This window comes from Physeter macrocephalus, chromosome 17, assembly GCF_002837175.3.
Source record: "Physeter macrocephalus isolate SW-GA chromosome 17, ASM283717v5, whole genome shotgun sequence".
In the NCBI taxonomy this organism is placed as follows: Eukaryota; Metazoa; Chordata; class Mammalia; order Artiodactyla; family Physeteridae; genus Physeter; species Physeter macrocephalus.
Genome location: NC_041230.1, coordinates 44331811 through 44359602, shown reverse-complemented (window position 1 = coordinate 44359602; position 27792 = coordinate 44331811). Strand labels below are relative to the sequence as shown.

General features: G+C 47.9%; 2 protein-coding genes across 4 annotated transcripts in view; both read left to right on the top strand.

Moving 5' to 3' along the window:
• Positions 1–7566, top strand: part of LOC102995670 (carbohydrate sulfotransferase 6) — a 17425-nt gene extending 9859 nt beyond the window's left edge. Inside the window, exons 2-3 of the mRNA XM_028478344.2 lie at positions 4238–4313; positions 5148–7566. Of these exons, the coding sequence (XP_028334145.1) occupies positions 5164–6351 (1188 nt within the window). The 5' untranslated portion in view covers positions 4238–4313; positions 5148–5163 and the 3' untranslated portion in view covers positions 6352–7566. The remainder of the gene's footprint in view (positions 1–4237; positions 4314–5147) is intronic.
• A 7223-nt stretch (positions 7567–14789) lies between these two features.
• TMEM170A (transmembrane protein 170A) overlaps positions 14790–27792 on the top strand; it is a 17859-nt gene continuing 4856 nt past the window's right edge. Inside the window, exons 1-2 of one of the 3 annotated variants that reach the window (XM_055078812.1) lie at positions 14790–14859; positions 15005–15469. In XM_055078812.1, the coding sequence (XP_054934787.1) occupies positions 15337–15469 (133 nt within the window). In that variant the 5' untranslated portion in view covers positions 14790–14859; positions 15005–15336. Of the gene's footprint in view, positions 14860–15004; positions 15470–27792 lie in introns of those variants that run through there. The other 2 variants (XM_024125079.3, XM_024125080.3) reach the window with 2 other exon arrangements.

Below are 27792 nucleotides of genomic sequence, written 5' to 3'. Positions count from 1 at the left end.
GCGTACCGCAAAAAAAAAAAAAAAAAATGGCATAACCAGCCCCTAGAAGCTCTCTCTGCCCATGCTCCCTTACAGTTCTACCCTCACTGCATCCCACCAAGGGGATCCACTATCTAATCAGAACTCTTGGTTGTAAGTGACAGAAACTCAACTCATGCTGGCTTAAGCAAAAATGGAGTATTTTCCCCAACTGAAAAGTACATGGGTGAATCTTGGCACAGCTGGATCTGGTGCCGTCAGCTTGCTCATGGACTCCCAGTCTTTCTTTTCTCTGCTCATTTCTCTTCTATATTGGCTTTTATACCCAGGCAATTTCCCTCTTCCCTTCAGATCTGCAAAAATCCTGGGATCGGACCTGGGGCTGATGTCCATTCCTAAGCCAGTCGCTGTGGCAGGGAGATAGTGTGTGGATGGACCATGCAGGTGAACCACAGGACTCCCTAGGAACCAGGGGCTGGGGGGTCAGCCCTACCCAAACCACACATGCTTTATGTGGGTGAGGGGTGGTTCCTCAAAGAAAAATCTAGAGGCTGTTACCCAAAGAAGGGGGAATAGGTCCTGAATGAACACAGACAGCCCTGTCCAGTGCACCTGTGCAGTACCGAGCCCACACTAGGTACCTGAGAATAGACGCTCCCTTGCAAAAACCCACCATCCCAACCCTCAAGTTGCTCACAGGCAAGAAGGAGAGGCCAGGTGTCACGCAGGGCAGAACGGTGTGTGCCTGGAGAGAGGCAGGGCTGAGGTGTCTTCAGAGATGCTGAGATGACTTCTGGTCGGGCTCAGGGCTGGGTACTCACAGTGGAGGGGTAGGAGAGCATGGAGCTTGCTGGAGGAACAGTAATGAGTCCAGATTATCTGAAATATAAGATGCTGGCTGGGAATAATGGGAAGTGAAGTTGGAAAGCTGAAGGTTGCTGAGTAGGAGAATGGCATGATCAAATGTGGGGACTTCCCTGGTGGTCCAGTGCTTAAGACCCCATGCTTCCACTGCCAGGGGCATAGGTTCGATCCTGGGTTGGGGAACGAAGATCCCACATGCCAAGCGGCTGGCCGAAAAAAAAAAAAAGGGATTTATTGTGAAATATCTTTTCCCAGCTATTTCACTCCCCTCCCGGGGGAAGCTAATACGGTCACTGTCTTGTATAAACTTCCAGGGATACCTAATACTTATTCAAGCTCTGTGTATTATTTTAACAAAAGTAAATTTTAAAAATGCTTTATGACAAAAAACCTTCAGTGACTTGAGAAAGACAACTCTGTAAGGTGGTCCTGGTTATCAGGGTAGGAAGAGGAATTTTATATTCCTTCTATGGCCTCTTGCACTTTACTCCTACCCGTCTCCCTTGAAATATACAATTAATTTAAACATCATTATCATCATCACCGTCAAAGACTTTGTGGAAATTGGAGGCAGGGCTGCCTCTGAGGTGGGCCTGGGGGGAGGCAAAGGGGACAGAGAACATCACTTCCTTTTGACTGAATGGCCCTTGCTCTCTGATATGGGGCTGTGTCTGCCGGGGGATGGGGCCCCTTTTCTAATTTTGACAAATAAAACCTGAGCCCACGATGCCCTTGCTGTACCTTTCAAATTTTGTGCCACCTCTTTGTATCACCTTTTCCAAATATTAGACATATAATTAATATAGACCCACAAAAAATTAAAAAGAAAAGAATTCATATCGGAAGCAGATGGCCCTTCCAGGATGGGGGACTTCATTGAGCAAAGGCTTAGGACAGGGGCCACCCAGAGCCCCACGCTGGGGGTCTGGCACTTGGATTTAAACCCTCCCCTGCCCATTACCAGCTGTATATTCATGTCTCTGAGCCCCACTACCTCAACTAAAACAGACAGGATAGTTTCTACCTCCTAGGGATTTGGGGAGAGTAAAATTCAATCATGAAGATGAAGTACACATCACAGTGCCTGCTTGACATGTTCTTTGGAACTTGAACCCTGGGGCAGTTGGTGGGTGCGCTGAATATAAGGCACGTTCTCAGAAAACTCCCAGCTGAGACCTGGACTTCTCTGGACACTCTGCGTGGGCAAGATGTTTCCATCCCTTTTCTAGTTCTTGAGTTCCAATCACAGGATCAGATAACATTTCCTGTATTGTGTGAGTCACTTAAGAAGACCCCTGGCATCCCTGGAGTGCAGGTAGCAAGCACCTTGGCCTGGGGTCAAGATCCTCCTTACCCAGGGGAGGGCAGGGCTGGCTTGGGCAGCTGGGTTTGGGCCCAGGAATCAGGGTCCTGTGTTCTGCAGGGATCTCCCAGGGATGGGAGAGGCCAGGAGTCTATGACAGAAAGTGCCAGGAACTTAGAAGTCCTGGGTTGGGGTCCCAGCTTCCCTGCTGTCTCTCCAAGCCTTGGGCCCTTCGTCTAAAAAACTGAGATCATAATGCCCACCTCAGGGGCCGTTGAGTTAAATCACCTAGCACTTGAGGTAATTTATGTCAACAAATATGAGCTAGAGTTTCCTCCCTCTCCTGCACCCTGTTCTTGGAAAACACACCCTCGAGGAGAGGAGGTGACGTGTGCAGAGCAGGTGGGTGGCTGCTGTCCTCGTCTTCTATGTGATCCAGGAGTGGGCGAGGTATCCAGGAGGCATTTCTGGACTCAGCATGTGACAGAGCTGTTGGGCATCCTCCCCCCGATCCTGCAGCCTCCTGACAAGGGGAAGGAGTAGATATGGGCTCTGCTCACAGTTTAGAGGCCAGCTTCCCTCAGTGGTGAGGTGGACAGTGAAGGTAGCTTGGTGGGAGCAAAAAGAAAGAGCAAAGAAACTTCCAGGTCCTTCCCTTCCAAATCGGCTCATCCTTGAGATCACTGCAGGAGCAGCAGTGCAAAGAGAAGAAAACTCTGGGGCCTCGGGGTGTGGGAGCTGGGTTCAGTGTTCCTTTCACTCTGTAGGACACTCTGTGGGACACTTTAATTTTTTTAAACATCTTTATTAGAGTATAATTGCTTTACAATGGTGTGTCGGTTTCTGCTTTACTACAAAGTGAATCAGTTATACATATACATATGTTCCCATATCTCTTCCCTCTTGAGCCTCCCTCCCCCCCTCCCTATCCCCCCCGTCTAGGTGGTCACAAAGCACCGAGCTGATCTCCCTGTGCTATGCGGCCGCTTCCCACTAGCTATCTATTTTACGTTTGGTAGTGTATATATGTCCATGCCACTCTCTCACTTCGTCCCAGCTTACCCTTCCCCCTCCCCGTGTCCTCAAGTCTATGCTCTAGTAGGTCTGCATCTTTATTCCCGTCTTGCCCCTAGGTTCTTCTGACCATTTTCTTTTTTTTTAGATTCCACATATATGTGTTAGCGTGCGGTATCTGTTTTTCTCTTTCTGACTTACTTCACTCTGTATGACAGTCTCTAGGTCCATCCACCTCACTACAAATAACTCAGTTTCGTTCCACACTTTCTTTTTTAATTTTTATTGGCGTGTAGTTGATTTACAATGTTGTGTTAGTTTCTGCTGTACAGCAAAGTGAATCAGTTATACATATACATATATCCACTCTTTTTTAGATTCGATTCCCATATAGGTCACTACAGAATATTGAGTAGAGTTCCCTGTGCTATACAGTAGGTCCTTGTTAGTTATCTACTTTATATATAATGTGTATACGTCAATCCCAATCTCCCAATTTATCCCTCCCCCCCCGGGGGGAGGGACATTCTTAAGATCCACTAAAGGACTCAGGGGTGGTTGGGGGCTATAGGGGGCCTGGGAGAAGCTGGGATTCCAAGCGTAGGTGACCTCAGGGGTCTTATCTGGGTGGAGACTTTCCATGGTTCCTCCTCTCCAGACAGCTGAACGCTACAACAGTAACATGGGGCGTGTATGGCACTTTACCAAGCCCTTTCCTCCTATGTCTCTGTAGTAGCATCCGTCACAAGAACCCTAAGGTCAAATGTTATCATCCCCATTTTACAGAGGAGGATATTGAATCTTGGAGTAGTTAAGTCATTGCCCCAGGGTTCACAGCTTCTGAGTGGCCTCAGAGGAACTCAAACCCAGCAGGAGAGACGGTTATTTCACTCCCATCTGGAAAAATGTATCCATCCAGCTGCCTGCTGGTCTGGGTCCAGCTCCAGCCAGGGGCAGGACAGCTACACTCCCACCCGTGGGGAACTTTCTGTCAGTCTGGGAAGGCAGAGCCCTCCCAGGGTGCAGGGCCATCTCCTCCTGTGGGACTCTGACCCAGCTTCCCTCCTGCTTTCCCAGGCCCTGAAAAACCTCCAGGCATCTCCAATGGATCTGTGATCGAGGTGGGCAGCTCTCCCAGCAGCCCTGGACAGCAGTGAGTAACCTCAGCATGGAAAGGGGTCTGACTCTGCCCTCATCTCTCCCTTTCTCTGTCTCCATCCTACCTCCCCCTCAACTGGTTTCTTCTGCAAAATTACACGAATCCAGAAGGATATCCTCCCTTGGGAATCCGTGCATCCTGCAGCACTTCACTCTCCATGGGTGAGAGCAACAGTTGCTGTTCTCTGTCTCTGTGTTTATTTTTAATAACAAAAGTTGTATCTGCTTGTTTAAAAAGTCAAACAATGCAGAAGCACACTATGTAGAAAGTGCAAGTTTTCAGGTATGAGAAATGCCCCACCCCTCCATGCTCATCCCAATACTCCAGAACCAGAATTAATCCCCTTTTTACAGATGGGTAAACTGAGTCACAGAGAGATGAAGCGTTTGGTCCAAGATCATAGGCTAGGAAGTGGCGGAGCCAGGGAGGGTTCTGCCAAATCACCCATCAAGCTATTTAGCTAAACAACCTACAACTGTTCCCCTAAAAGGAATTTTAAGTGAAAAGCAGGAATTCTGTTTTAAATATATTTCCCCCTCTGGATAGAAAGAAAAGGGGGCGTGGGGAGAGAAAGAGAGAAAAGGGAAAAAAACACTGCCCATAGTATTGTGCAGCTGGCCTTTAGCTCTGCAAAGGCTGGATCATGGCTCATGTCTTAAAGTCACATTCCCGGAAGGGTGCCCAACTGAGACGGCCGTGGCCTTGGGAGGCCTCCACAGGTGGGGTGGTCAAGTCCCGGGGCTGCTCCCTGGCAGCACCAGACAGGAGTTGGGGTGTGGGATGGGTGAGCGGGCCGCGGTCCCTCACGGCTGCACTCTCCCTCCGCAGGCCCCCGGCCGGCGGCATGTGGCTGCGGCGCGTCTCCGGCACCGCGGTGACCGCGCTCCTGCTGGCGCAGACTGGCCTCCTGCTCTTCCTGGTCTCCCGGCCCAGGCCGCCGTCCCCGGTGGGTGGCGAGGAGAGGGTGCACGTGCTGGTGCTGTCCTCGTGGCGCTCGGGCTCGTCCTTCGTGGGCCAGCTCTTCAGCCAGCACCCCAGTGTCTTCTACCTGATGGAGCCCGCGTGGCACGTGTGGGCCGCTTTGTCGCAGGGCAGCGCGGTGGCGCTACACATGGCGGTGCGCGACCTGGTGCGCTCCGTCTTCCTGTGCGACATGGACGTGTTCGACGCCTACCTGCCGTGGCGGCGCAACCTGTCGGACCTCTTCCAGTGGGCGGAGAGCCGCGCGCTGTGCTCGCCGCCCGCCTGCAGCGCCTTCCCGCGCGGCGCCATCAGCAGCGAGGCAGTGTGCAAGCCGCTGTGCGCGCGGCGGCCCTTCGACCTGGCGCAGGAGGCCTGCCGCTCCTACAGCCACGTGGTGCTCAAGGAGGTGCGCTTCTTCAACCTGCAGGTGCTCTACCCGCTGCTCAGCGACCCGGCCCTCAACCTGCGCATCGTGCACCTGGTGCGCGACCCGCGGGCTGTGCTGCGCTCGCGCGAGCAGACGGCCAAGGCACTGGCCCGTGACAACGGCATCGTGTTGGGCACCAACGGCAAGTGGGTGGAGGCCGACCCGGACCTGCGTGTGGTGCGCGAGGTGTGCCGCAGCCACGTGCGCATCGCCGAGGCCGCCATGCGCAAGCCACCAGCCTCCCTGCGCGGCCGCTACCGCCTGGTGCGCTTCGAGGACCTGGCACGGGCGCCGCTGCCCGAGATCCGCGCACTCTACGCCTTCGCAGGCCTGAGTCTCACGCCGCAGCTCGAGGCCTGGATCCACAACATCACCCACGGGGTCGGGCCAGGCGCGCGCCGTGAGGCCTTCAAGACTACGTCCAGGGACGCGCTCAACGTCTCGCAGGCCTGGCGCCACACGCTGCCCTTCGCCAAGATCCGCCGCGTGCAGGAGCTGTGTGCGGGCGCACTGCAGCTGCTGGGCTACCGGCCAGTGTTCTCTGAGGACGAGCAGCGCGACCTCGCCCTGGACCTCATGCTGCCGCGCGGCCCGAGCAGCTTTAGCTGGGCGTCGTCCACTGCCGAGCGCTCCGGGCCGTAGCAGAGGCCCCCCGCTGTGGCTGGCGGTTGCCAGGGCCAGGAGACCTGCGCGTGGTGGGGAAGGAGCTGGGGCGCACGAGGCCGGGAGTTTGGGAGGTCCCCCACGTAGTAGGAAAGGACCGAGTCCCCAGACTATGGTTCTTTCTCCCCACTTCTTGTTTTTCCCTTGAATCCTCTTTAGGAGCTAGATTCCCGCCACGCACACTCTTCGTGGAAAGCAGACTCGTGCCCCCACTTCCCCTGGGCCCAGGGAATAAGTTCAGACGACTTGGCTCCTACTCCAGCACTTTCTTTCCCCTTAAGTCTCCCTTGGGATGCCTCATCCTGCAGCTGAGAAGGCTGTCCCGGCCCTGCCTGGGAGTGGAGGGACACTGTGGTGAGCTGGTCCCTGAAGTCGGTACATCTCCCCCTGCACACCCCCCGTGCCTCTGGCACCACACGCCACCAAAGCCAGTGCTTTGATATTCACCTGTATCTTCAGTTAGGAAATCAGCCAAGGTGCCTCTCTCTTGTGGTCTCCCCTTAGTCTCTCTCTGCCCCAATCTCCTGGGAGCCCACATGCCCCCATCACCTGCCCAGGGAAAGTGAAACTTTGATTTGTCCTGACAGGAAAGAGCCTACCTACAGAAATAAACATAATTCACCTGTATGATACAGATTAGAGTTCACAGCCTGTAAAGTTTGACAAGCAAAACGCAAAAGTGAAGGGACTTGTCCAAGGCCACACGATGAGAAGGAGGATGAAGGGAGGTGGGGGGGTTTGCTCCGGGGCCGCAGTGGGGAGGAGAGGGTGAATCAGGCTTGCAGAGGCCTGTCTCCTGGACGAAGAAGGGTCAGGTTTTCCCATCTTATTTGCTCGAGGGATCAGCAGGCAGCCATGGCTAGGGCCGCAGCTGCGAGGTGAGATGTGGGAAGTGGTGAGCTCTGGGTCCAGTGTGCAGAGTCTAGGGAGCCTCCTAGATAAGCCTGGAGGGAGGCGGTGAGGGGGGAAAGTGGAGAGAGAGAAGGCCGGGCAGGCCAGGGCAGCAAGCCAGGCAGAGCGTGTGGCCGAGCAAGAGATTGGCAGCAAGATCAGTGCCTGGAGGGCAAGTCACGGGGTGAATGTAACGAGATAAAGCTTGCCGGGGAGCTTGGAAGAAAAAAGGCTCTGGAGTGGTTGTCTTCCTGTGGTCCTTATGTGCCAGGCCCTGGAGAAGAGCAAAGTACGATTCCTAGCTGCGAGCCACAACACCTGGTCTGGCGGCAAAGCGTCTTATTAAACGGATGCTGGATTTCAAAAAGGTGGCGGGGGTGGTGGGGGGGGCGGTAGGGGGATGCCGGATGTGTAGAGGGCTAGTCCTGAGCTCAGGAAATGAAAGCCAGCCATGTTTAAAAAATGTTTAAAAGAAAGGGGGAAAAAAGCTCACAGCACCTCTAGGAAAGACAGGGAAGCAGATCTGAGTCCACACAAATAGAATACCCCAGAACACACTGGGATACAGAGTTGGTCTGGGGACTGACGGTTGCCACCGGAACTCCTGTGCCCATTACCTCTGGAAGTGACGGAGCTGCCCTCATCATTGCCATCAGTCACCAGAAGGGATTCTAGAGGTTGCCGGCTTCTGATTCTCAGCCTGGGTGTGGCCTTGGATTGGTGGGACCCGGATGGTAGACCCACATCCTCGCTGCAAAGCAGCAGGTCAAGGGCAATCTGGCAATTTCCATTTCTTTCCTTGCAGGGAGCAGAAGTATAGTGACCTTGGAGCTGAAGCTTCAGGATGCCTCAGTTGGGGATCCGTCAAGCTGTAGAAACTTCAGGCCCCATAAAGCCCCCATCTGCCCCTGCTCACAGTAGCATGGAGAAGGTATTTAAAACCCAGAATTTATTAATGGAGACTTTGGCTTAGAAAGACGAAGGTCACATAGCTTAATATATGGGCTGGAACTCAAACTCATATCTTTGACTTCAATACTTATGGTTCTGACAAGTAAACTGAACTGGGGATGCAGCAGAGGACTCCATCACAGGCTTGGAAAGCCAGATCATTACCCAGAGACGTGGGTCTCTGGGTCAGGGAGTGGTCCTGGCCTTTTGTTTGTTTGTTTCCAGTTTTATTGAGAAAGAATTAACATACATCGCTGTCTAAGTTTAAGGTGTACGACATGATGGTTTGATTTACATGTATTGTGAAATGATTACCACACTAGGTTTAGTTAACATCAGTCATCTCATTTAGATACAATAAAAAGAAAAGAAGAACACAATTAAAAAATTCTTAAATTTATAACCGTTAAAAGAGATGAAGATTTAATACCTCCACCTCTCCTCATCTTCTCTCCAAACTTTTATCATACTTTTAATTATATAATTGACCCACAGTACTGCATTAGTTCCAGGTGCACAACATAGTTATCTGATGTTTCTATATGTTACAAAATGATCACCACCATCCTGGCATTTGTCTGCGGACATCTCAAGGACCAGAGTGATGAATGGTGGGCAGTTGGCTGGGACAATGGGGCCACTGGGGATAAAAGCAGCCTGCTGGCCCTGCCTGGAAGGAGAGCATTGTTAAGTGGAGGCGTTGGCTAGGAAGTCTCCCGCAATGTGGTATGTTCCGGCAAAGAAGGTTGAGCAAGAGGTTCATGGAGCCAGAGGCTAAGAACAGGGAGACACTGATCCCTAGTGGGGTTCAGGAAGGCATTTGGGGTGGGGCTTAGAGCCCAGCCTGATAGTAGCATCCCACAAGTTTCATTTGCCTCTGCTTGGGTGACCGATGACACAATTAACGGCCTTTGCTATGTGACTCATCCATTCTCACCTGTCTCCCAAGGTTCCATGATAGCGATGACTGGCTCTTGGATGTTGCTCCCTGCGTATGGGGACCTCTGGGCAAGCCTCTGCATGAGCTACAGGGCGCAGCAGGTTCTGAGCAAGCCTCTAGGTGAACCCGTATCAGGTTCCAGGACAAAGATAGGCAGTGCCTGTCTCGAGTTTCAATGAGTCAGCCCAGGGCTAGGCACTGGGGACATAGTCACAGCCCTTGCTCTTGTAGGGAGTGCAGATGCTAAATAAATAGTCCTACAGATAAATATGCAACCATAAGTGTCGCTTGTGCTCTAAGAATAAATGAGAATGGGTAGAGGGTGACCTACTTTAGTATGGAGAGTCAGGAAAACATTTTCGAAGAGGAAACATGTGGTTTGAATACATAGGGACTTCCCTGGTGGTCCAGTGGGTAAGACTCCGCGCTCCCAATGTAGGGGGTCCAGGTTCGATCCCTGGTCGGGAAACTAGATCCCACATGCGTGCCGCAACTAAGAAGTGCGCATGCCGCAATTAAAAATCCTGTGTGCCACAACTAAGACCCGGCACAGCCTAAATAAATAAATATTTTAAAAAATAGGTAGGAGTTAATTGAGCATAGGATGAAGAGGCAGAGAGAGACTGAGGGATTGGTCTCTTTGGAATCAAGGTTCCTTGGCAAAATAAAAGACTCAGTCCTGGGAATCCAAGCTCATGGGATGGGAGAGGCCCCAGGACATGACTGAGTTTGTGTGTCTACGGTAAAGAGTACTAGAAGTAGAACTGCTGGATCAAAGAGCATCCATGTTTTAAATGTGAAATTGCCAAATTAGTCTAAAAATGGAGTACTGACTTATGTTCTCTGGAATGGTGTCAGGAAGGCCCCTGTCACCCTTTCCTATTGACCCCCTCCCGATCATCTGTACAGGGTAAATCATTTTCATTTTTACCTACCTGATGGAATATTATGCAGCAGTAAAATGAAATGAACTATCAAACCATGAAGGGCTTCCCTGGTGGCACAGTGGTTGGGAGTCCGCCTGCCGGTGCAGGGGATGCGGGTTCCTGCCCTGGTCCGGGGGGATCCCACATGCCGCGGAGCGGCTGGGCCCGTGAGCCATGGCCGCTGGGCCTGCGCGTCCGGAGCCTGTCCGCAGTGGGAAAAAAAAAAAAAAAAAAAAAAAACCAAACAAAAAAAAAAACATCATGAAAAGACATTCAGGAGGGAACCTGAGTGAAAGAAGCCAATCTGAAGAAGCTACATTTAGTATGATTCCAACTATATGACATTCTGGAAAAGGCAAAGCTATTCAGACAGTAAAAAGATGAGTGGTTGTGAGAAATGGAATATTTCCTGCCATATCAGTAAACAAAGGATGTCACAGCCACCAGCGATTGCAACAGAGCTGGTGAGCCCTGAGGGAACTCAGGAAGGAAAGAATACCTGCCATCTAGCAGCCATCAGAGCGCAGCCACTCCCCACGGTGAGCCCTGAGGAAACTCAGGATGTGAAAATACAGGATACTGGCCCCAGATAGCTGAGGTGCATATCAAAGGAATGATTTCAGTGAGCCCAGGCTCTTTCATCTTCCCATCCATAGAAAAGCTCTAAATTCCTTAACTTGACATATCTGGTTTCCCTAATTAACAGTAATCTTTTGATGTTCCCAACTACCTGCCCCTTGTTGCAAAGCTCCTGTGTATTCTAGCCCCCCGCTCGCCTCCGCGGAGCAGTTTCTCAGAGCTATCTGAAACGCTGTCTCCTGGGTTGCGGTCCTCATTTTGCCCCAAATAAAACTTAACTCGCAGCTCTCACGTTGTGCATTTTTTTAAAGTCAGCCGTTGCCAGGGGTTGTGGGTGGGAGGGGAGGGATAAATAGATGGAGCATAGAGGATTTTTAGGGCAGTGAAAATACGCTGTATGGTGCTCTAATGATGGATATATGCCATGGGTGACATGTACATATAATGATGGATATACATTTGTCCAAACCCATGGAATGTGCAACACCAAAACTGAACTCTAAGGTAAACTATGGACTTTGGCCGATTATGATGTGTCATTGTAGGTTCGTCCTTGGTAACAAATGTACCATTCTGGTGGGAGATGTTAATGAGGGAGGCTATGAACTGTGTGAGCGCAGAAGGTATATGAGAAATCTCTGTAGTTCCCTCTCAATTTTGTTGTAAACCCAAAGCTGCTCTAAAAAATAAAGTCTTTAAAAAACAAAACAAAACTAGAGCAAAAGCCTTAGTAGCCTCAGGAGGGTACAGGAATGCTGCTGAAATGGGAGGAGTTGGCCAAGAACACAGAGCCCGCCACAGCCCGGACTTTGAATTTTCCCAGCGTGGCAAGCCCTTAGAGCCAGCTGAGTATTTTCTCCCTTGGGGTTAAATCTGGGGAACCTGGTTGGCCATGCAAATCTGGTGCTGTCCTGAGCCCAGTCTTCAAATCCTCCACATCTCCATTCATTCATTCAACACACATTATGGATTGAGCACCAACCAGTTCTAAAGAGAAGGATCATGGGGATTAGGAATGTCTGAGTGCAGGGGTGTGAGATGCAATTTTTAATGACGTGATCAGTGTAGGTCTCATTGTGAAAGTGACATTTGAGCAAAGTCTTGAAGGAGGTAAAGCAGTTAATTTAGGGATAACTATGGGTAAATTGTCCTGTAGAAAGAAATAGGTAATACAAAAATCCTAAGGAGAGAACATATCTGGAATATTGGAAGAACAGCAAGGGGCTAATGAGTTTGGTGTGGTAGGCCAAAGGAAGAATTCTAGGATATGGGGAGAGAGGGGGTCAGATTATGTACGACCTTGCAGGCCTTGTGAGGACTTTGGCCTTTTTTTGGAGTGAGATGAAGGCGGTCCAAAGCCACTTTTGTTCTATGGCCCTCCTTAGTTGAATAAATAAATATAAATATAATGTCATATATATGTGACATAATAGATAATATTTATATTGTCATAGATATTTAAAAAAATAGAACAAGTACCCAAAATATTTCATTATCATTTTACTGCCTATGTTAATATCCTGAATTAGTATATTGTTAGTTTTGCAAGTTTTTGAACTGGATTTAAATGGACTCACACTGTGGGCTTCTTTTTCCTGCAACTTAGATTTTCCCCTGAAGTTTACATTCCTGGGATTCATCATGTTGTTGCTTGCAGCTTTAGGTCATTTCTTTCCACTATTGAATAGTATTTTATTGAAAATAATACAATTTTATTTATCCATCTCAGTGAATACTTGGCTTGTTTTTAGTTATGTACTGTTACAGTGCTACTAGGAACAATCTTGTCTGTATCTCCTGGTATGAATGCTATAGGATATTTACCTGGGAGTGAAATTGCTAGATCATGAACATCTTCATTCAACATTATTCCAGATGGTTATATCTGTTTACACCTCCAGAGTTCCAGCTGCCCTGCAACCTCAGTAACAATCAGATTCTCAGACTTTTAAATTTTTGGCTGTTGGGTGGTTGACAAATGATACCTCATTGTGATTCATTTTGTGTTTCACTGATTAATAAGGTTAAGCATGTTTTCCTGGGTTTATTGGCCATTTGTATTTCTCTTTGATGAAGTACCTCTTCAGGTCTTTTGTCTCTTCATCATTTGCTTATTGATTTTTAGGAGTGCTAAATGCTATTCCTATGTCAGTTACACGTATTGCAAATATCTTCTTCCAGTTTGTGGCTTGTCTTTATACTTTCTTTGTGGTAAATCTTGAATAACACAAGGTCTTAATTTAAAGTAATTAAATTTATCCATCCTTTCCTTTATGGTCTTCGCTTTTTGTATCTAGTTGAAGAACTCTTTCACCATCATGAGACATAAGGATATTCAACGTTGCCGTCTAAAAGTTTTATAGTTCTGCACCTCACTATAAGTGAAACAAGGAGGGTGTGGATGTCTAAAAAACAAACAAAAACACCTAGTTTTTGTTTGCTTTATAATTTTCTTACAGGTTTGTGTCTTTCCTGGAGTTTGTATTGTTTTTCAGTGTTTTCCCATTGAGAGAAGAAACAGGTACCTTCTTCACCCTGTCCTTAAAATTTTGAGATTAACGACTTTGTCTATAGCTGAAATCAATTCCATTATTTTTCCTGAGGATACTCTTTCTTCTGTTCTAATCTGGTTAGGTGGCTGCTAAGACTTGCACAGAAGTCAATCTAACACTCCTGGTTAAATCCACCCTTCCTTGTATTGCCCATATTTCTCTTTCTTAGTCATCACTCTTTTACTTCGCTGGAGTACATACTCAGCTTCCTTAGAAAGGGCACATGTGGGACTTCCCTGGTGGCGCAGTGGATAAGACTCCGCGCCCCCAATGCAGGAGGCCCGGGTTTGATCCCTGGTCAGGGAACTAGATCCCACATGCACACAGCAACTAAGAGTTCACATGCCGCAACTAAGGAGCCAGCAAGCTGCAACTAAGGAGCCCACCTGCTGCAACTAAGACTCAGCACAACCGAATAAATACATAAATATATATATTTTTTAAAAAGGCACATGAAACATACATTCTCTGAGTCCTGCAAGTCTAAATGGCTTTTCAGAAATTTCTCAATTCACAATCGGACTGAGGATAGAATTCTAAATTCAAAATAATGTTTCCTAATATGATACATTATTGATTGTTATATAAGCTTAAAATAATTGGTTTTTCCACTTCTTATACACTCTGCTAGTCTGGGAAATGTACCAAAAGACAGCATTGTTAAATATTTCGTGACTTTTTGAAATACTTACTATTTTTGTTTTAGAAAAGTTTCTTGGTTGATGCAAAATCCCAGTTGTAGGGTTAGAGAACTGGCATTAGAAAGCTTCCAAAGCAAAGGCTTTCAAAAGGGAACTCTAATAAACAATGTTGCTAATGTTCTTGAATTAAAAGGAAATATTACATATTTTGTGCACGATGCTTTTTTAAAAAAATAAATTTATTTATTTATTTTGGGCTGCGTTGGGTCTTCGCTGCTGCATGGGGGGCTTTCTCTAGTTGCAGCGAGCAGGGGCTACTCTTCCTTTTGGTGCATGGACTTCTCATTGCGGTGGCTTCTCTTGTTGCGGAGCATGGGATATAGGTGTGAGGGCTTCAGTAGTTGTGACATGCGGGCTCAGTAGTTGTGGCACACAGGCTTAGTTGCTCTGCAGCATGTGGGATCTTCCCGGACCAGGGCACGAACCTGTGTCCCCTGCACTGGCAGGCAGATTCTTAACCACTGCACCACCAGGGAAGTCCCACGATGCTTTTTAATTAATTTTTTTTTCGGTATGCGGGCCTCTCACTGTTGTGGCCTCTCCCGTTGCGGAGCGCAGGCTACGGACGCGCAGGCTCAGTGGCCATGTCCCCTGCATCGGCAGGCGGATTCTCAATCACTGCGCCACCAGGGAAACCCTAATTATTTTTTAATTGAAATATAGTTGACCTACAATATTATGTCAGTTTCAGGTGTACTACATGGTTATTTGACATTTGCTTACGTTACAAAATGATCACCACTGTAAGTCTAGTAACCATCTGTCCCCAGTTATTACAATATTATTGACCATATTCCTTATGTCGTATACAATGTTTTTTAATTTAAAGTGAAGTTTTCCCCCAAAATCATTTCCTTCCAAATATTGAAGGTATTACTGCATTGTCTTCCAGCTTCTTTCACCTGACTGCTGAACCATCTGATTCTCATTACCAGATGCATATGTATGTACGTATTTATCTTCCTACCTACTACCTACCTACCTACCTGTCTACTTGCATACCTACCGCTGTCTACCTGTCTACCCACCCACCCACTCACCCACCCGTTTATCTCTCCCTATCTATACCTAAATTCCTTTACTTTCCTATAGGTGGCGCTGCAGAGGAGCGCAGAGCAGAGGGCGCCCCACTGTAGCAGGAGAGACTTCCCCAGTAGGGGGCGTAGCCCATAGGTCTCGGAGAGCCGTACGCAACGTCAGGGGCAGGAACAACTCTCGCCCCGCCCCTGCCATCTGAGGCGCCCTATGATTGGAGGGAGGAGACATCACTTGGCAGTGCCGTTGGGGTGGGAGGAAGAAGGCTTCGGCCGAAGGTGACGCTGAGGCGACGGAGGTGCGGAGAGCAGAGTGGGCCGTGAGTGAGAGCGAGCCACGGCAGCATTTCAGGCGCTCTCCCCCACCTCTCTGCGGTGAATGGCGGCGGGATGGAGCACGAGGGGAGCGGCGACAGCGGGGGGTCGGCCGGGCTCCTGCAGCAGATCCTCAGCCTGAAGCTCGTGCCGCGCGTGGGCAACGGGACCTTGTGCCCCAACTCCACTTCTCTCTGCTCCTTCCCAGGTACCGGCCCCGCCCCGCGCCTGCGCACTGCGTGCCACGCCGCGGCCGCCCGGCTGCGCTGCGGCGCCCCTTCCCCAGCAGGCCGACTGGCCCCCCGCCGTCCCGCCTGCTGGGGGCTGTTTTCCTCTTGGAAGAAGGTTTCCTCTCCCTCGGCCGAGGGCTGGGGGCCTTAACCCCTCCCCCCGTCGCTTCCTTGCCGGCCCTTCGGGCCAGGCCACCCCGATCCCGCGCTGGGGACCCGTCAGTGAAGGGAGCTCAGTCACCGCCCGAACTGATCTTGCTCTCAGGAGTTTCCAGACGCCCCAGGTTCAGACATGAACTCGGCAGAGCCCTGTAGGCGGCCGTCCCTCCTTGTTTGGGGCACTGGAGGCGGTCATCCCCGCCCAGCCCCTTTCGTCCGCGCCGGCCTCTCGGCTTTCCCAGCTCGGACAGCGCACGGTCCTGGCCAGGCTGAGGGCCGTCAGTCAGAACTCACACACCCTTTGTTTCTAGTGTAGCCCAACCCCTTTACGCGGGGGGGTGGTCTGCCGATCGCTACCACCCAAGTTCAAATCCACCCCCTCCACCAGCTTCTCTTTCTAGGAATCATTCTCTGAGACCTGTTGCCGAGCCTCCCACTCATGCGTTCGAGGTCTTTGATGCAGCTTCTTTCTGACTCTTACCCACACTGGCGATTCTGCTGGGTCACAGAGCAGGGTTTTTAAAAATTAGAAATCGAGATAGAAAGCTATCGTGCTCAGAAAACTGAGAGGAGGAGAAATGACTTGGGAAGGCCGAAAATAAAGCCTTTGACGGGGGAGCACGGTTGTGTGCTGGCCCTTTAAAGGCAAGAAGGCTGAGATAGGGGTGATTGAAGGGTGAGGTTGGGCTCTCCTGCAAAGCTGGCAGATACTTTGACTCAGTAAACAATGCGAGAACCGGCCTGAGACCTGCAAAGGAAGGAGGGTTGGATTACTGACTGCAGTTGTAAACAGGGCACCTGTGATTTCTCTTTCGCTGGGCAGCGACTGCCAGGCGCCATTCAGCGGACACCAGGGACTTGATATGTATTTCCTTCCTAGTATTTTCCCGGACAGGTTTGTGAAATAGTTAATAAGATAACCGTGTTGGGGCAGATGCAGATGTTAGCTTGAAATCATGCCTAAAACGATAATCTGGCAAAATGTATCAAAAGGTACTAAGATCACATTTGACAGTGACAACAGAAATATATGGCATTCTGGAGATACTGTCCAAAAAATGAAATGTTCATGCAGCCTGGAGGCAGTACTGAACTGGATCGGTCTGTTTTCATTGTTTCCTTACTTTTCCCACAACTCTTTATTTGGAAAATTTTCAAACCTACTGAAAAATTGAAATCATAGTATAACCAGTATCTATATGCCCTTTACTTAGATTCATTATTAACATTTTGATTCTTTCGCTTACTCTCTAAATATATATGCATACACATAGCATTTTTACTTTCTGCGAGCCTTTTGAAAGAAAGTTACAGAAGCGACGATGCTTGACACCTAATATTTCAGCACGTATCATTTAAAATGAAGACATTTTCTGCCACAACAAAAAAACCACATCACACTCAAGAAATTTAACATTGATAGAATATTATCTAATGTATTGGCCTTATTTAGATTTTCCCAATTTTCCCAGTTCAAATAATGCCATTTTTAGCTTTTTTCCTTTTTTTTTTTAATTTATTTTTTAATTTTGGTTGCGCCGGATCTTCATTGCAGTATGTGGGACTTCATAGTTGCGGCATACAAACTCTTAGTTGCGGCATGCATGTGGGATCTGATCTAGTTCCCTGACCAGGGATCAAACCTGGGCCTTCTGCATTAGGAGCATGGAGTCTTACCCACTGGACCACCAGAGAAGTCCCTCCTTTGTTTTTTTTAAAATTCCAGGATCTAATCAAGGGTCCCACATTGCATTTAGTTGTCATGTCTCTTTAGTCTTGTTCAATCTAGAACAGTTCCTCCATCCTTGTTTCAGTTTCTTGAGACAGACATTTTTGAAGTCCAGGCTAATTGTTTCATAGTATGTTCCATAATCTAAATTATCTCATTTTTTCTTCATTATTAGATTCAGATTAAGTATTTTTGTTCAGAATGCTGCCTACACAGGTGATGTTGTCCACTTCCCAGGGCACCTCATCAGGAGACATTTAGTGTCAGTTTGTACCTTTATTGATAACACTAGGTTTAATCATTTGGTGAAGATGGTGTTTATCAGATCTGTCCACTGTAAGGGTACCTTAATCCTTTTGTAATAAATCATGTGAGGTGATACTTTGAAACTGTTCAATCTGTTTTGCTTTTAGTTGCCTTTTCTTTCTCTAAGAAAAGATTGAGATAAGTGCATTTGGAACAATAGTTTTAACATGTCATAGTAGAGAATCTGTAGCTAAGTGAACTGTTTTGTTTTCAGCAATTGTTCTGAAATATTAAACTGCAGTATGTATTTGAGTTTATGGGAACTTCTTTGAATATATAACTTGGGGATGGTGATCACCGGGGATCATTCATTTAGCAGGTATACGTTGGTCAAGTGCAGGCTCTGGGCTGGGGGTATAAACATGCATTAGGTAAAGCCCTTGACCGCAGCAAAGCTGATCAGAATGTGATGGGTAAACACAGTGGGTAAACGCACAACCTCCCTGCTATATCTCTTCTTTAGCTGGAATGGACAGGAAGTACATGAACTGTAATCCCTTTGGAGGCACCAAAGCCTGCTGACAGTGAATGCCGTTCACTGTCCTGATTCTGGAATTGTTTCTATTTTGGCCCCACAGAAAAGGTTCCTTGCATTTTATGCCAACTCGATATGGCAGAATCATTGCTCTGAAATAGTCTGTGGTTTATCATTGTCAGGAAGCTTTGAATTGATTTTTTTTAAACCTGCATTTGCAATTTAGCTATTTAGGTTTCTGCCTAACCCTCCTTATTGCAAGTTGTTCAGATTTCTTTTGTTGTTGTTGTTGTCATTTTTAACAAATCTGAGTGCTATGAAAGGCAGATTTTTTTTTTTCCTGTATCAGGAATAACATTCACTTTCTGAAGGTATGAATTTCATTATACCTTCAGTGTCAAAGTGTATCTTCTGATAAACTAAAACCCACTAATGTTTTGGTTGTGCCTTTGCTGGAATCAAGAATAGGTCACACTTGGATCAGTCATTTACTCATTCAGTCAACAAATATTTACTCAGTGTCTATTGTGTGTCTGTTGTTTTCTACGCACCAAGTAAAGGTGTGTTAGTAAACAAAAGAACTTTCATTCTAAAGGGGAGAGAGAAAACAAAATTTACAAGTATGGAAAAGACTAACATAACATTGTGAAGCAACTATACTCCAATAAAAATTTTTTTTTTAAAGTATGGAAAGGAACAGATGGTGGTGAGTGTAAGACAGGGTAGGGAGATAGTAAGTGGCAGGTGTTGTGTGTCCACTGGAATGCTGTTTTACTTAAGGTCCCAAGGAAGCCCTCTATGATGGTGCCGTTGGAGAAGAAATCTGAAGGGAATGAGGAACAAGACACGCAGCTGTTGGGAGAAGAGCCTTGTGGGCGAGGGGCAGCAGGTTCAGAGGCCCTGGGACCGGAGCTTGTTAAGCAACATGAAGGAGGCCAGTGCAGTGGGTGGAACAGCGTGGGCAAGGCAGGGAGAGGAAGTGAGGTCAGATCCCAGAAAGCCATGTTAGAGGGTTTTGAGCAGAGGAAGGATGATCTGACTTCCCTTTTTTTTTTTGTGGTATGCGGGCCTCCCTCTGTTGTGGCCTCTCCCCTTGCGGAGCACAGGCTCCGGACGCGCAGGCTCAGCGGCCATGGCTCACGGGCCCAGCCGCTCCGCGGCATGTGGGATCCTCCCAGACCGGGGCGCGAACCCGGTTCCCCTGCATCGGCAGGCGGACGCGCAACCACTGCGCCACCAGGGAAGCCCCTTTTTTTTTTTTAAGTATACAATTTAATGATTTTTTGCAGAGTTTACAACCATCACAAAAAGCAACTTTAGAATATTTTCATCACCTCGGCAAGAAACCTTGTTCCCATTAGCACTGACTTTCTGGCTTTGTGTGGAGAATAGATGGAGGCCAGATCGGGACAGATAAGATCTAGCCAGGCTAGGGCCAAGAGACCATTGGGATTGAAGCAGGCCAGAGGGGCACACAGAAACAAGGGATGAGTGGGCAGTTAGGCAATGGCCTCAGGAGAGAGGTGGCAGCCCACTGCTGGTAGTCCTGGTGGGCAAGTCATCATTGTTAGGAGAGGAAGGGTGTCTAGGAAAAACTTGCTGTTTTTCACACTGCTGCTACACTCACAACACTTCTGGCGCCAGATGTGTGGTTTTTCCATGCATCAAGCAATTCTGGGACACCAGTTGGGTGTCCTACAATTCAACACAGTTCTGACACTGGCCACCTGGAGTTAGCATCCAATCCCACAAGTTAAAGGCTCAGTTCCACAAGACTTCCCTAACCCCTAACTTCAGATGCCAGTCAAAAGTCCATGTTGTCCCGTGTGCTTCTGACCAGCTGAGGTTCCCATGTCCTCCTTCTCGTTCAGTTATTTTGCTAGAGCAGCTCATAGAATTCAGGAAAACAGTTTACTTATTAGGTTACTGGTATATTACCAAGGACATTAAAGGTTGGAAATGAATACCAGATAAAGAGGTACATAGGGTGAAGTCTGGAAGGGTCCCCGAGCACAGGCGCTTCTGTCCCTTTGGAGCTGGGGTGGGCCACCCTTCCAGCACATAGATGTTTTCACCAACCCAGAAGCTGTCTGAACTGTGTACTTTTGGAATTTTTATGGAGGCTTCATTGCCTAGGCATGACCGGTTATTAACTCCCTTCTAGCCTCTGTCCCCTCTCCAGAGAATGGAGGGTGGTGCTGAAAGTTCCAAGCTTATAATCATGGCTTGGTCTTTCTTGTAACCATCCAGGAGCCCACCAAGAGCTGCCTCATGAGGACAAAAGACACTCCTGGAAATTCCAAGGGATTTAGGAGCTCTGCATCAGGAACCAGGGTCAAAGACTAATTATTAGAAGAAAAGATTTTCCTAGCACCATTATCTAGAAGGGTTTTAGGAGCTCTGTGTCAGGAATCAGGAGTAGAGACCAGTATATATATATTAGTATTTCACAAGGGAACAGATGGATCCCCTGGCAGGTAGGTGGGGTTGGGCCAGAGAGGCGTCTCACAGTGGGCAGCGTGGACAGATGCAGGCTGATGGGCAGTCAGCATCTAGGCAGCCCAGCATCGAGCTGCAGGACTGAGTAGGACTGCAGTTCCCAGGACCGAGGCGGTTTACCTAGAACCCTGGCATCAGAGGCACTGGCTGTGGTCATACAGTTGGTTCGGCCTGGAACATAAGGCAGAGTGGGGCCAGCCGAAAGGATGGCTGGGTGCCAAGCCTCACGATTCCCACTTCCATTTCTGCTGATTGGGGCCAGGTTGGTCTTGAGGCCTTGCTTGGAAATGAGGTGACTCAGGCTGTGGAGGCTAGAGGGCCGGGGAGCCAGCTGTTACAAACCCCTTTAGTTAACACAGGACTCACCTAGAGGATTCTGAAACCTGTGTGGCTTTTCTCTTTAACTCAAATATCTGTCTGAAAAATATTCTTAAAGATAAAAACACCCTGTGGGCAGGGATCTTTGTCTTTTTAAAATTTTTGTTTTTGTTGTTCACTGACGTGCCCGGCATATGGAATGGGCTCCGTAAGTATTATATTTGCTGAATGAATGAACTCTCAGTGCTTGTATTAGTTTGCTATTGCTACTGAAACAACTTACGACAAATTTAGTGGCTTAACACAACACAGATTTATCATCCTACGGTCCTGGAGGTCAGAAGTCCAAAATGGGTCAGCAGAGCTGCCTTCCTTCTGAAGGCTCTTCAAATCTCTCTGACTCTGACCCTCTTACAAGAACCCTTGATTACATTAGGCCCAACCATAAAATCCAGGCTAACCCCCACCATCCCAAGATGCTTCATCTAATCACACCTGCACACTCCCTTTTGTTATGTAAGGTCGCATTTTCATAGGCTCTGGGGTTGAGGATGTGGGCATCTTTGGGGCCTCTTCTGCCACCAGTGCTTCGTCTGATTTCCCCTTATAATCTTTTTTTTTTTTTTTTTTTTTTTTTTATGAAACCACCTCGATGGCAGTTTCTCTTTTTAAAAATTTATTTATTTATTTATTTTTGGCTGTGTTGGGTCTTCATTGCTATGTGCGGGCTTTCTCTAGTTGCGGCGAGGGGGGGCTGCTTTTCATCGCGGTGCGTGGGCTTCTCATCGCGGTGGCTTCTCTTGTGCACTCTAGGTGCATGGGCTCAGTAGCTGTGGCACACGGGCTTAGTTGCTCTGTGGCATGTGTGATCTTCCCAGACCAGGGCTCGAACCCATGTCCCCTGCATTGGCAGGCAGATTCTTAACCACTGTGCCACCACGGAAGTCCCTCTCCTTATAATCTTTTATTTCAGATTAATAACCTGATCTATTCTTCAACATGGGGAAATGATGTGATTTTAGCTGCCAGAGTAAACAAAGCTGAAGATAACGCACTTTATTTGAAACAGTGAACAAGGAAATACTGTAAGATATGTAGACAAAGATTTTTGACCGTGTGTTGACCCAGGGGAATGAAAAGTACTATATGATAATCAATAAATAGCTGTTAAATAGATGGCAAATTAAGGCGCAGTCAATTAAAGGGAAATCACTTAGTTTTTAAAAAATGTTTTATTGATTGAGGTTTGCCTTACTCCTGTAATAATCCCATCCATCTGAAAAGTGTTTTATAAATTGTACTACTCATCTAATGTAATACAGCCTTTTTTTCCTACTTAGAGTGACTTAAGTGATGCGATATGAAATATGTAGGCACTGAGGTAGCTGATGGATGTAGCTCAGGGCTAGAGGAAGGTGCTTCTCCTTCTCAGAGACTCACGGAGGAGCTGGCCTGCTGTGCCAGATCTTATTTGCAAACAGATTCCTTTCAGCTTTCAGGAAAATGGAGATGTGAGTTGATAGCCCAGCAGGCCTCCTTGGGCAGGTGCTGTGCTCCAGAGAAGTGGGAACAGGTGAGCGTTGATGTCTGCTAGGGCTGCTAGAACAAAATACCACAGACTGAGCGGCTTAAACAACCGAAGTGTATTTTCTCACAGTTCTGGAGACTGGAAGTCCAAGATGAGGGTGCCGGCGTGGTCAGGTTGTGGTGAGGGCCCTCTTGGGCCACCTTCTTGATATGTCCTCACATGATGGGGAGAGAAAGAGAACAAGAGAGAGAGAGATCTCTCTTCCTCTTAAAAGGCCACAGTCCCAGGGGCTTCCCTGGTGGCGCAGTGGTTGCGCGTCCGCCAGCCGATGCAGGGGAACCGGGTTCGCGCCCCGGTATGGGAGGATCCCACATGCCGCGGAGCGGCTGGGCCCGTGAGCCATGGCCGCTGAGCCTGCGCGTCCGGACCACAGTCCTGTCGGATTAGGGCTGCCGCACATGAATTCAGTCCATAGCAGTTGAGTGGAACACCCGAGTGTCCAGACCCACTTTTACTGAAGTTACCAACTTAGTGTGTCTCTGGCAGATCAAGGCCTCACCTGCCAGTTCACTGCCCCGATGGTCCTGTGGCAGCCAGTAAGAAGCCAAGCTCCAGCAGTGCCTTGAGTGCTGCGGAAAGCGGTGCTTGTCTCTCAAATTTGGGGCGCTCCAGCAGAAGCCCCATGACAGCAAGGCCCAGGAGTGGTCTCATGTCATTGGTGGCAGACAGCAGCCAGGACGGCAGCTGCTCTGGGGTCTTGGAGGCAGGTTTGTATCCCGTTTGTCCACCCCTGGGTAGTGGCATTCCTGGTGTCCTTATAGAGTTCTGTGCACACTGGGTGGTGTAATGGAGTTCAGAGTCTCTTAAGTGATTTGGGGAGGAGCTGGGAAGGACTGTGGGATTGAAGACGGGGTTATTGCTTTAGTAGGGAACTGCATGACGCTGTCCTGTGGCTTGGGGATGAGCTGGCAGTGGGTGGTACACAAGGGGGCCTTGGGCGGGGGAGACCAGGGTGCAACAGCAGCGGCCCAGGCAGGAGGAATTTATCAGGGAGGGGCAGTACCTGAACACCAGACTCTGCGACCTCTGGGGCTGCTGCCAAGAAGAGAGGGCAAGTCTCCTGGGCCGTGGAAGCAAGAAGGGCTGGTGCCTGAGGCTGGAAAGGAGCCTGCAGTGGTATCTGATAGAGTAAGTCCTCTACGTACGAATGAGTTCCGTTCCGAGAGCACGTTCGTAAGTCTAATTTGTTCATAAGTCCAAAAAAGTTAGCCTAGGTACCCAACTAACACAATCGGCTATGTAGTATTGTACTGTAATAGGTTTATAATACTTTTCACAAAAATAATACATAAACACCAAAAATAAAGACAACATTTTTAATCTTACAGTACAGTACCTTGAAAAGTACAGTAGTACAGCACAACAGCTGGCATACAGGGGCTGGTATCGAGGGAACAGGCAAGAAGAGTTACTGACTGGAGGAGGGTGAGAAGGTGGGAGATGGTAGAGCTGAAGGGTCGCCAGCAACAGGAGACGGAGGGCGAGCTGCAGTTTCACTCACGCCTGACGTTGATGGAATGCACGTTAACATCTTTGAAAGTTCGCAACTTGAAGGTTCTTGTGTAGGGGACTAACTGTACAGGTTTGTTCCTGAAGACGATGGGGACCCAAACCCTGAGGACTGAGAATCCTGCCCACAATTTCTGATAGACACTATTGACTGGAAAGGGTTTTTTTGTTTGTGTGTGTGTGTGTGTGTGTGTGTGTGTGTGTGATTTTTTTTGGTGGAGGAAGAGCAGTAGTTAGTATACAATGTTTTTTTACATATTATACATATTTTTTTATGTTATATATATTTAAGTTTTAAGCTTGGGACATTACTGTTGAATCACTTTATACTCCATATTGCATGATTTAGACTTGGTTTAACAATTTGCCAAACACCATCAAACAAAATAGACAAGTTTCGACAGTATTATAAAATTATTCTGAAGATGTATCTTGTTCAGCAGAAAGGAAAAGAAAACTCATACCAGTGGTTTGAAACCTTTTGTAGCTATCTGATAATTTGTCACCAGAACAGAAGTACAAAAACACCCTCAGTCATTTGTTATTTTTAATAAGCATTGAGCCCTAGATGAGGTGTCCCTGATGTTTTTATTGATAGCCTTCCATCCAAAACAAGAGCGAGGGACTTCCCTGGTGGTCTAGCAGTTAAGACTCTGTGCTCCCAATGCAGGGGGCCTGGGTTCGATCCCTGGTCAGGGAACTAGATCCCACATCCTGCAACTAAGAGTTTGCATGCCACAGCTAAAGATCCCGCATGCCACAACAAAGATCCCACATGCTGCAACTAAGACCTGGAGCAGCCAAATAAATAAATATTAAAAAAAAAAAAAAGGACTTCCCTGGTGGCGCAGTGGTTGAGAATCCGCCTGCCAATGCAGGGGACACGGGTTCGAGCCCTGGTCCGGGAAGATCCCACATGCCGCAGAGCAACTAAGCCCATGAGCCACAACTACTGAGCCTGCGCTCTAGAGCCCACGAGCCACAACTACTGAAGCCCACATGCCTAGAGCTCGTGCCCCGCAACAAGAGAAGCCACTGCAATGAGAAGGCCGCGCACTGCAACGAAGAGTAGCCCCTGCTCACCACAACTAGAGAAAGCCCGTATGCAGCAACAAAGACCCAATGCAGCCAAAAAAATAAATTAATTAATTTAAAAAAACCAAACAACAACCAAGAGCGAGACATCCTAATCTAGGTGTATGTAGAATATGGTATTAACTGAAACTTTGACTTAATATGTGCAGAGAATTAGTGCAGCCATCAGTGAGAGTGTGGAGGGTGCCTGGCGGGGATTTGGCCCCACCTCTAATCACCCCTGGCTCCCTAACCCCTCCTCCCCCTCGTCCCAACAAGAGTAAAAATAAAAAGAAATTGATTTGGGAAAAACCACACACAACAGTGTGCTTACAACTCAAAATGCAGCTTCAAGAAAAGCCCCTGGCCCTCCCCTTTGCCACTCTCCCCTCTCCCCCAGCCCACTGAGGCTCCTCACTGGTCGCCCTTTTTTAAATTTTCCCCCGTTTTCTGGCTGCGCCCTACGGCATGTGGGATCTTAGTTCCCTGACCAGGGATTGAACGTGCGCCCCCTGCATTGGGAACGTGGAGTCTTATTCACTGCACCACCAGAGAATTCCCAAGCTTTTTAAAAAAAATTTATTTTAGGGCTTCCCTGGTGGCGCAGTGGCTGAGAGTCCGCCTGCTGGTGCGGGGGACACGGGTTCGTGCCCGGGTCCGGGGGGATCCCACGTGCCGCGGAGCGGCTGGGCCCGTGCGCCATGGCCGCTGGGCCTGCGCGTCCAGAGCCTGCGCTCCGCAACGGGAGAGGCCACGGCAGTGAGAGGCCCGCATACCGAAAACAAAACAAAACAAAAAATTTATTTTATTTTACTATTTTTTGCTGCATTGGGTCTTTGTTTCTGTGCGCAGGCTTTCTCTAGTTGCGGCGAGCAGGGGCTACTCTTGATTGCGGTGCGCAGGCTTCTCTCTCACTGCGGTGGCTTCTCTTGTTGAGGAGAACGGGATCTAGGCACGAGGGCTTCAGTAGTTGTGGCACACAGGCTCAGTAGTTGTGGCTCGCGGGCTTAGTTGCTCCGCGGGATGTGGGATCTTCCCGGACCAGGGCTCGAACCCGTGTCCCCTGCATTGGCAGGCGGATTCTTAACCACTGCGCCACCAGGGAAGCCCACGCTTTGTTTGTTTTATCAAAGTAAAAAGTGAATGGTCATAAACCCTCCCCCAGCCTATCCTATTCCCCAGAAATAACAATTTTCTATACCTTAATATATATAAGAGGTGGCACAGAGGATGAGGGCATTGCTTCCAGCATGGGTCAGCCTGGGCTCTGCCTCGTGCTGCAGTGTGGGCTCCAGCTAGTTTCCTCACCTCCCTCTGCTGCTGTTTCCTCATGCAAGAGTCAGAGATACTAATATGTGCTTCATAGAGCTACTTTGAGAATTACATGAGTTAATATTTGTCAAGCACTTAAAACATTGCCTGTGCATGTTGTAAATATTTATTAAATAAACATATGTGCAGACTCTTCTGAGTAGACAGAAGCATTTACACACATTTGTTTCTTTTGTTTTTTGTTTTCACAAAAACAGGATCTTATTCTACATATTATTCTGAAACTTACATTTTTTTACTTCCCACTGTGGCTTGGGCATCTTACCCCATCAGTATTTAAAGAGCTGTTCCTATTTTTATTGATTGTGTAACGTTTCATTATGCGGATGCACCATAACATGTTTCACAAGTCCTCCATCGACAGACATGCAGTTGGTGTCTAGTTTTTGCCAGTACAGACAGTGCTGCCAGGAACCTCGTGACCTTATCCTTGCCCTTGTGTATTCCAGGAAGTAAAATCACTGTGGCAAAGGGTATGCACAGTTGACTGTTTTGGATACACACTTCCAGTTTACCTACCCTCCAGAGATGGCTTTCTAGTTTGTGTTCCTACTGGGAGTGTAAGGTGCCACCTGTGAAATACTGTGCTGACAACCCTTTACTGCTCAAAAAACCTTTGATGGTACCTTCTAGGGCTTACATGTTGAAGTCCTTAGTTTGGCCTTCAAAGCCCCCCATAATGTGACCCCATCTATCTTTGCATCCTTAACTACTCTTACTCTTATAAACCCTTTGCTTCAGTATGAAATTAGAACACTCCCTAACACCGCACACAAAAATAAACTCAAAATGGGTTAAAGACCTAAATGTAAGGCCAGACACTATCAAACTCTTAGAGGAAAACATAGGCAGAACACTCTATGACATAAATCACAGCAAGATCCTTTTTGACCCATCTCCTAGAGAAATGGAAATAAAAACAAAAATAAACAAATGAGACCGAATGAAACTTAAAAGCTTTTGCACAGCAAAGGAAACCATCAAAAAGACAACCCTCAGAATGGGGGAAAATATTTGCAAATGAAGCAACTGACAAAGGATTAATATCCAAAATTTATAAGCAACTCATGCAGCTCAATAACAAAAAAACAAACAACCCAATCCAAAAATGGGCAGAAGAACTAAATAGACATTTCTCCAAAGAAGATATACAGATCGCCAACAAACACATGAAAGAATGCTCAACATCATTAATCATTAGAGAAATGCAAATCAAAACGACAATGAGATATCATCTCACACCGGTCAGATTGGCCATCATCAAAAACTCTAGAAACAATAAATGCTGGAGAGGGTGTGGAGAAAAGGGAAC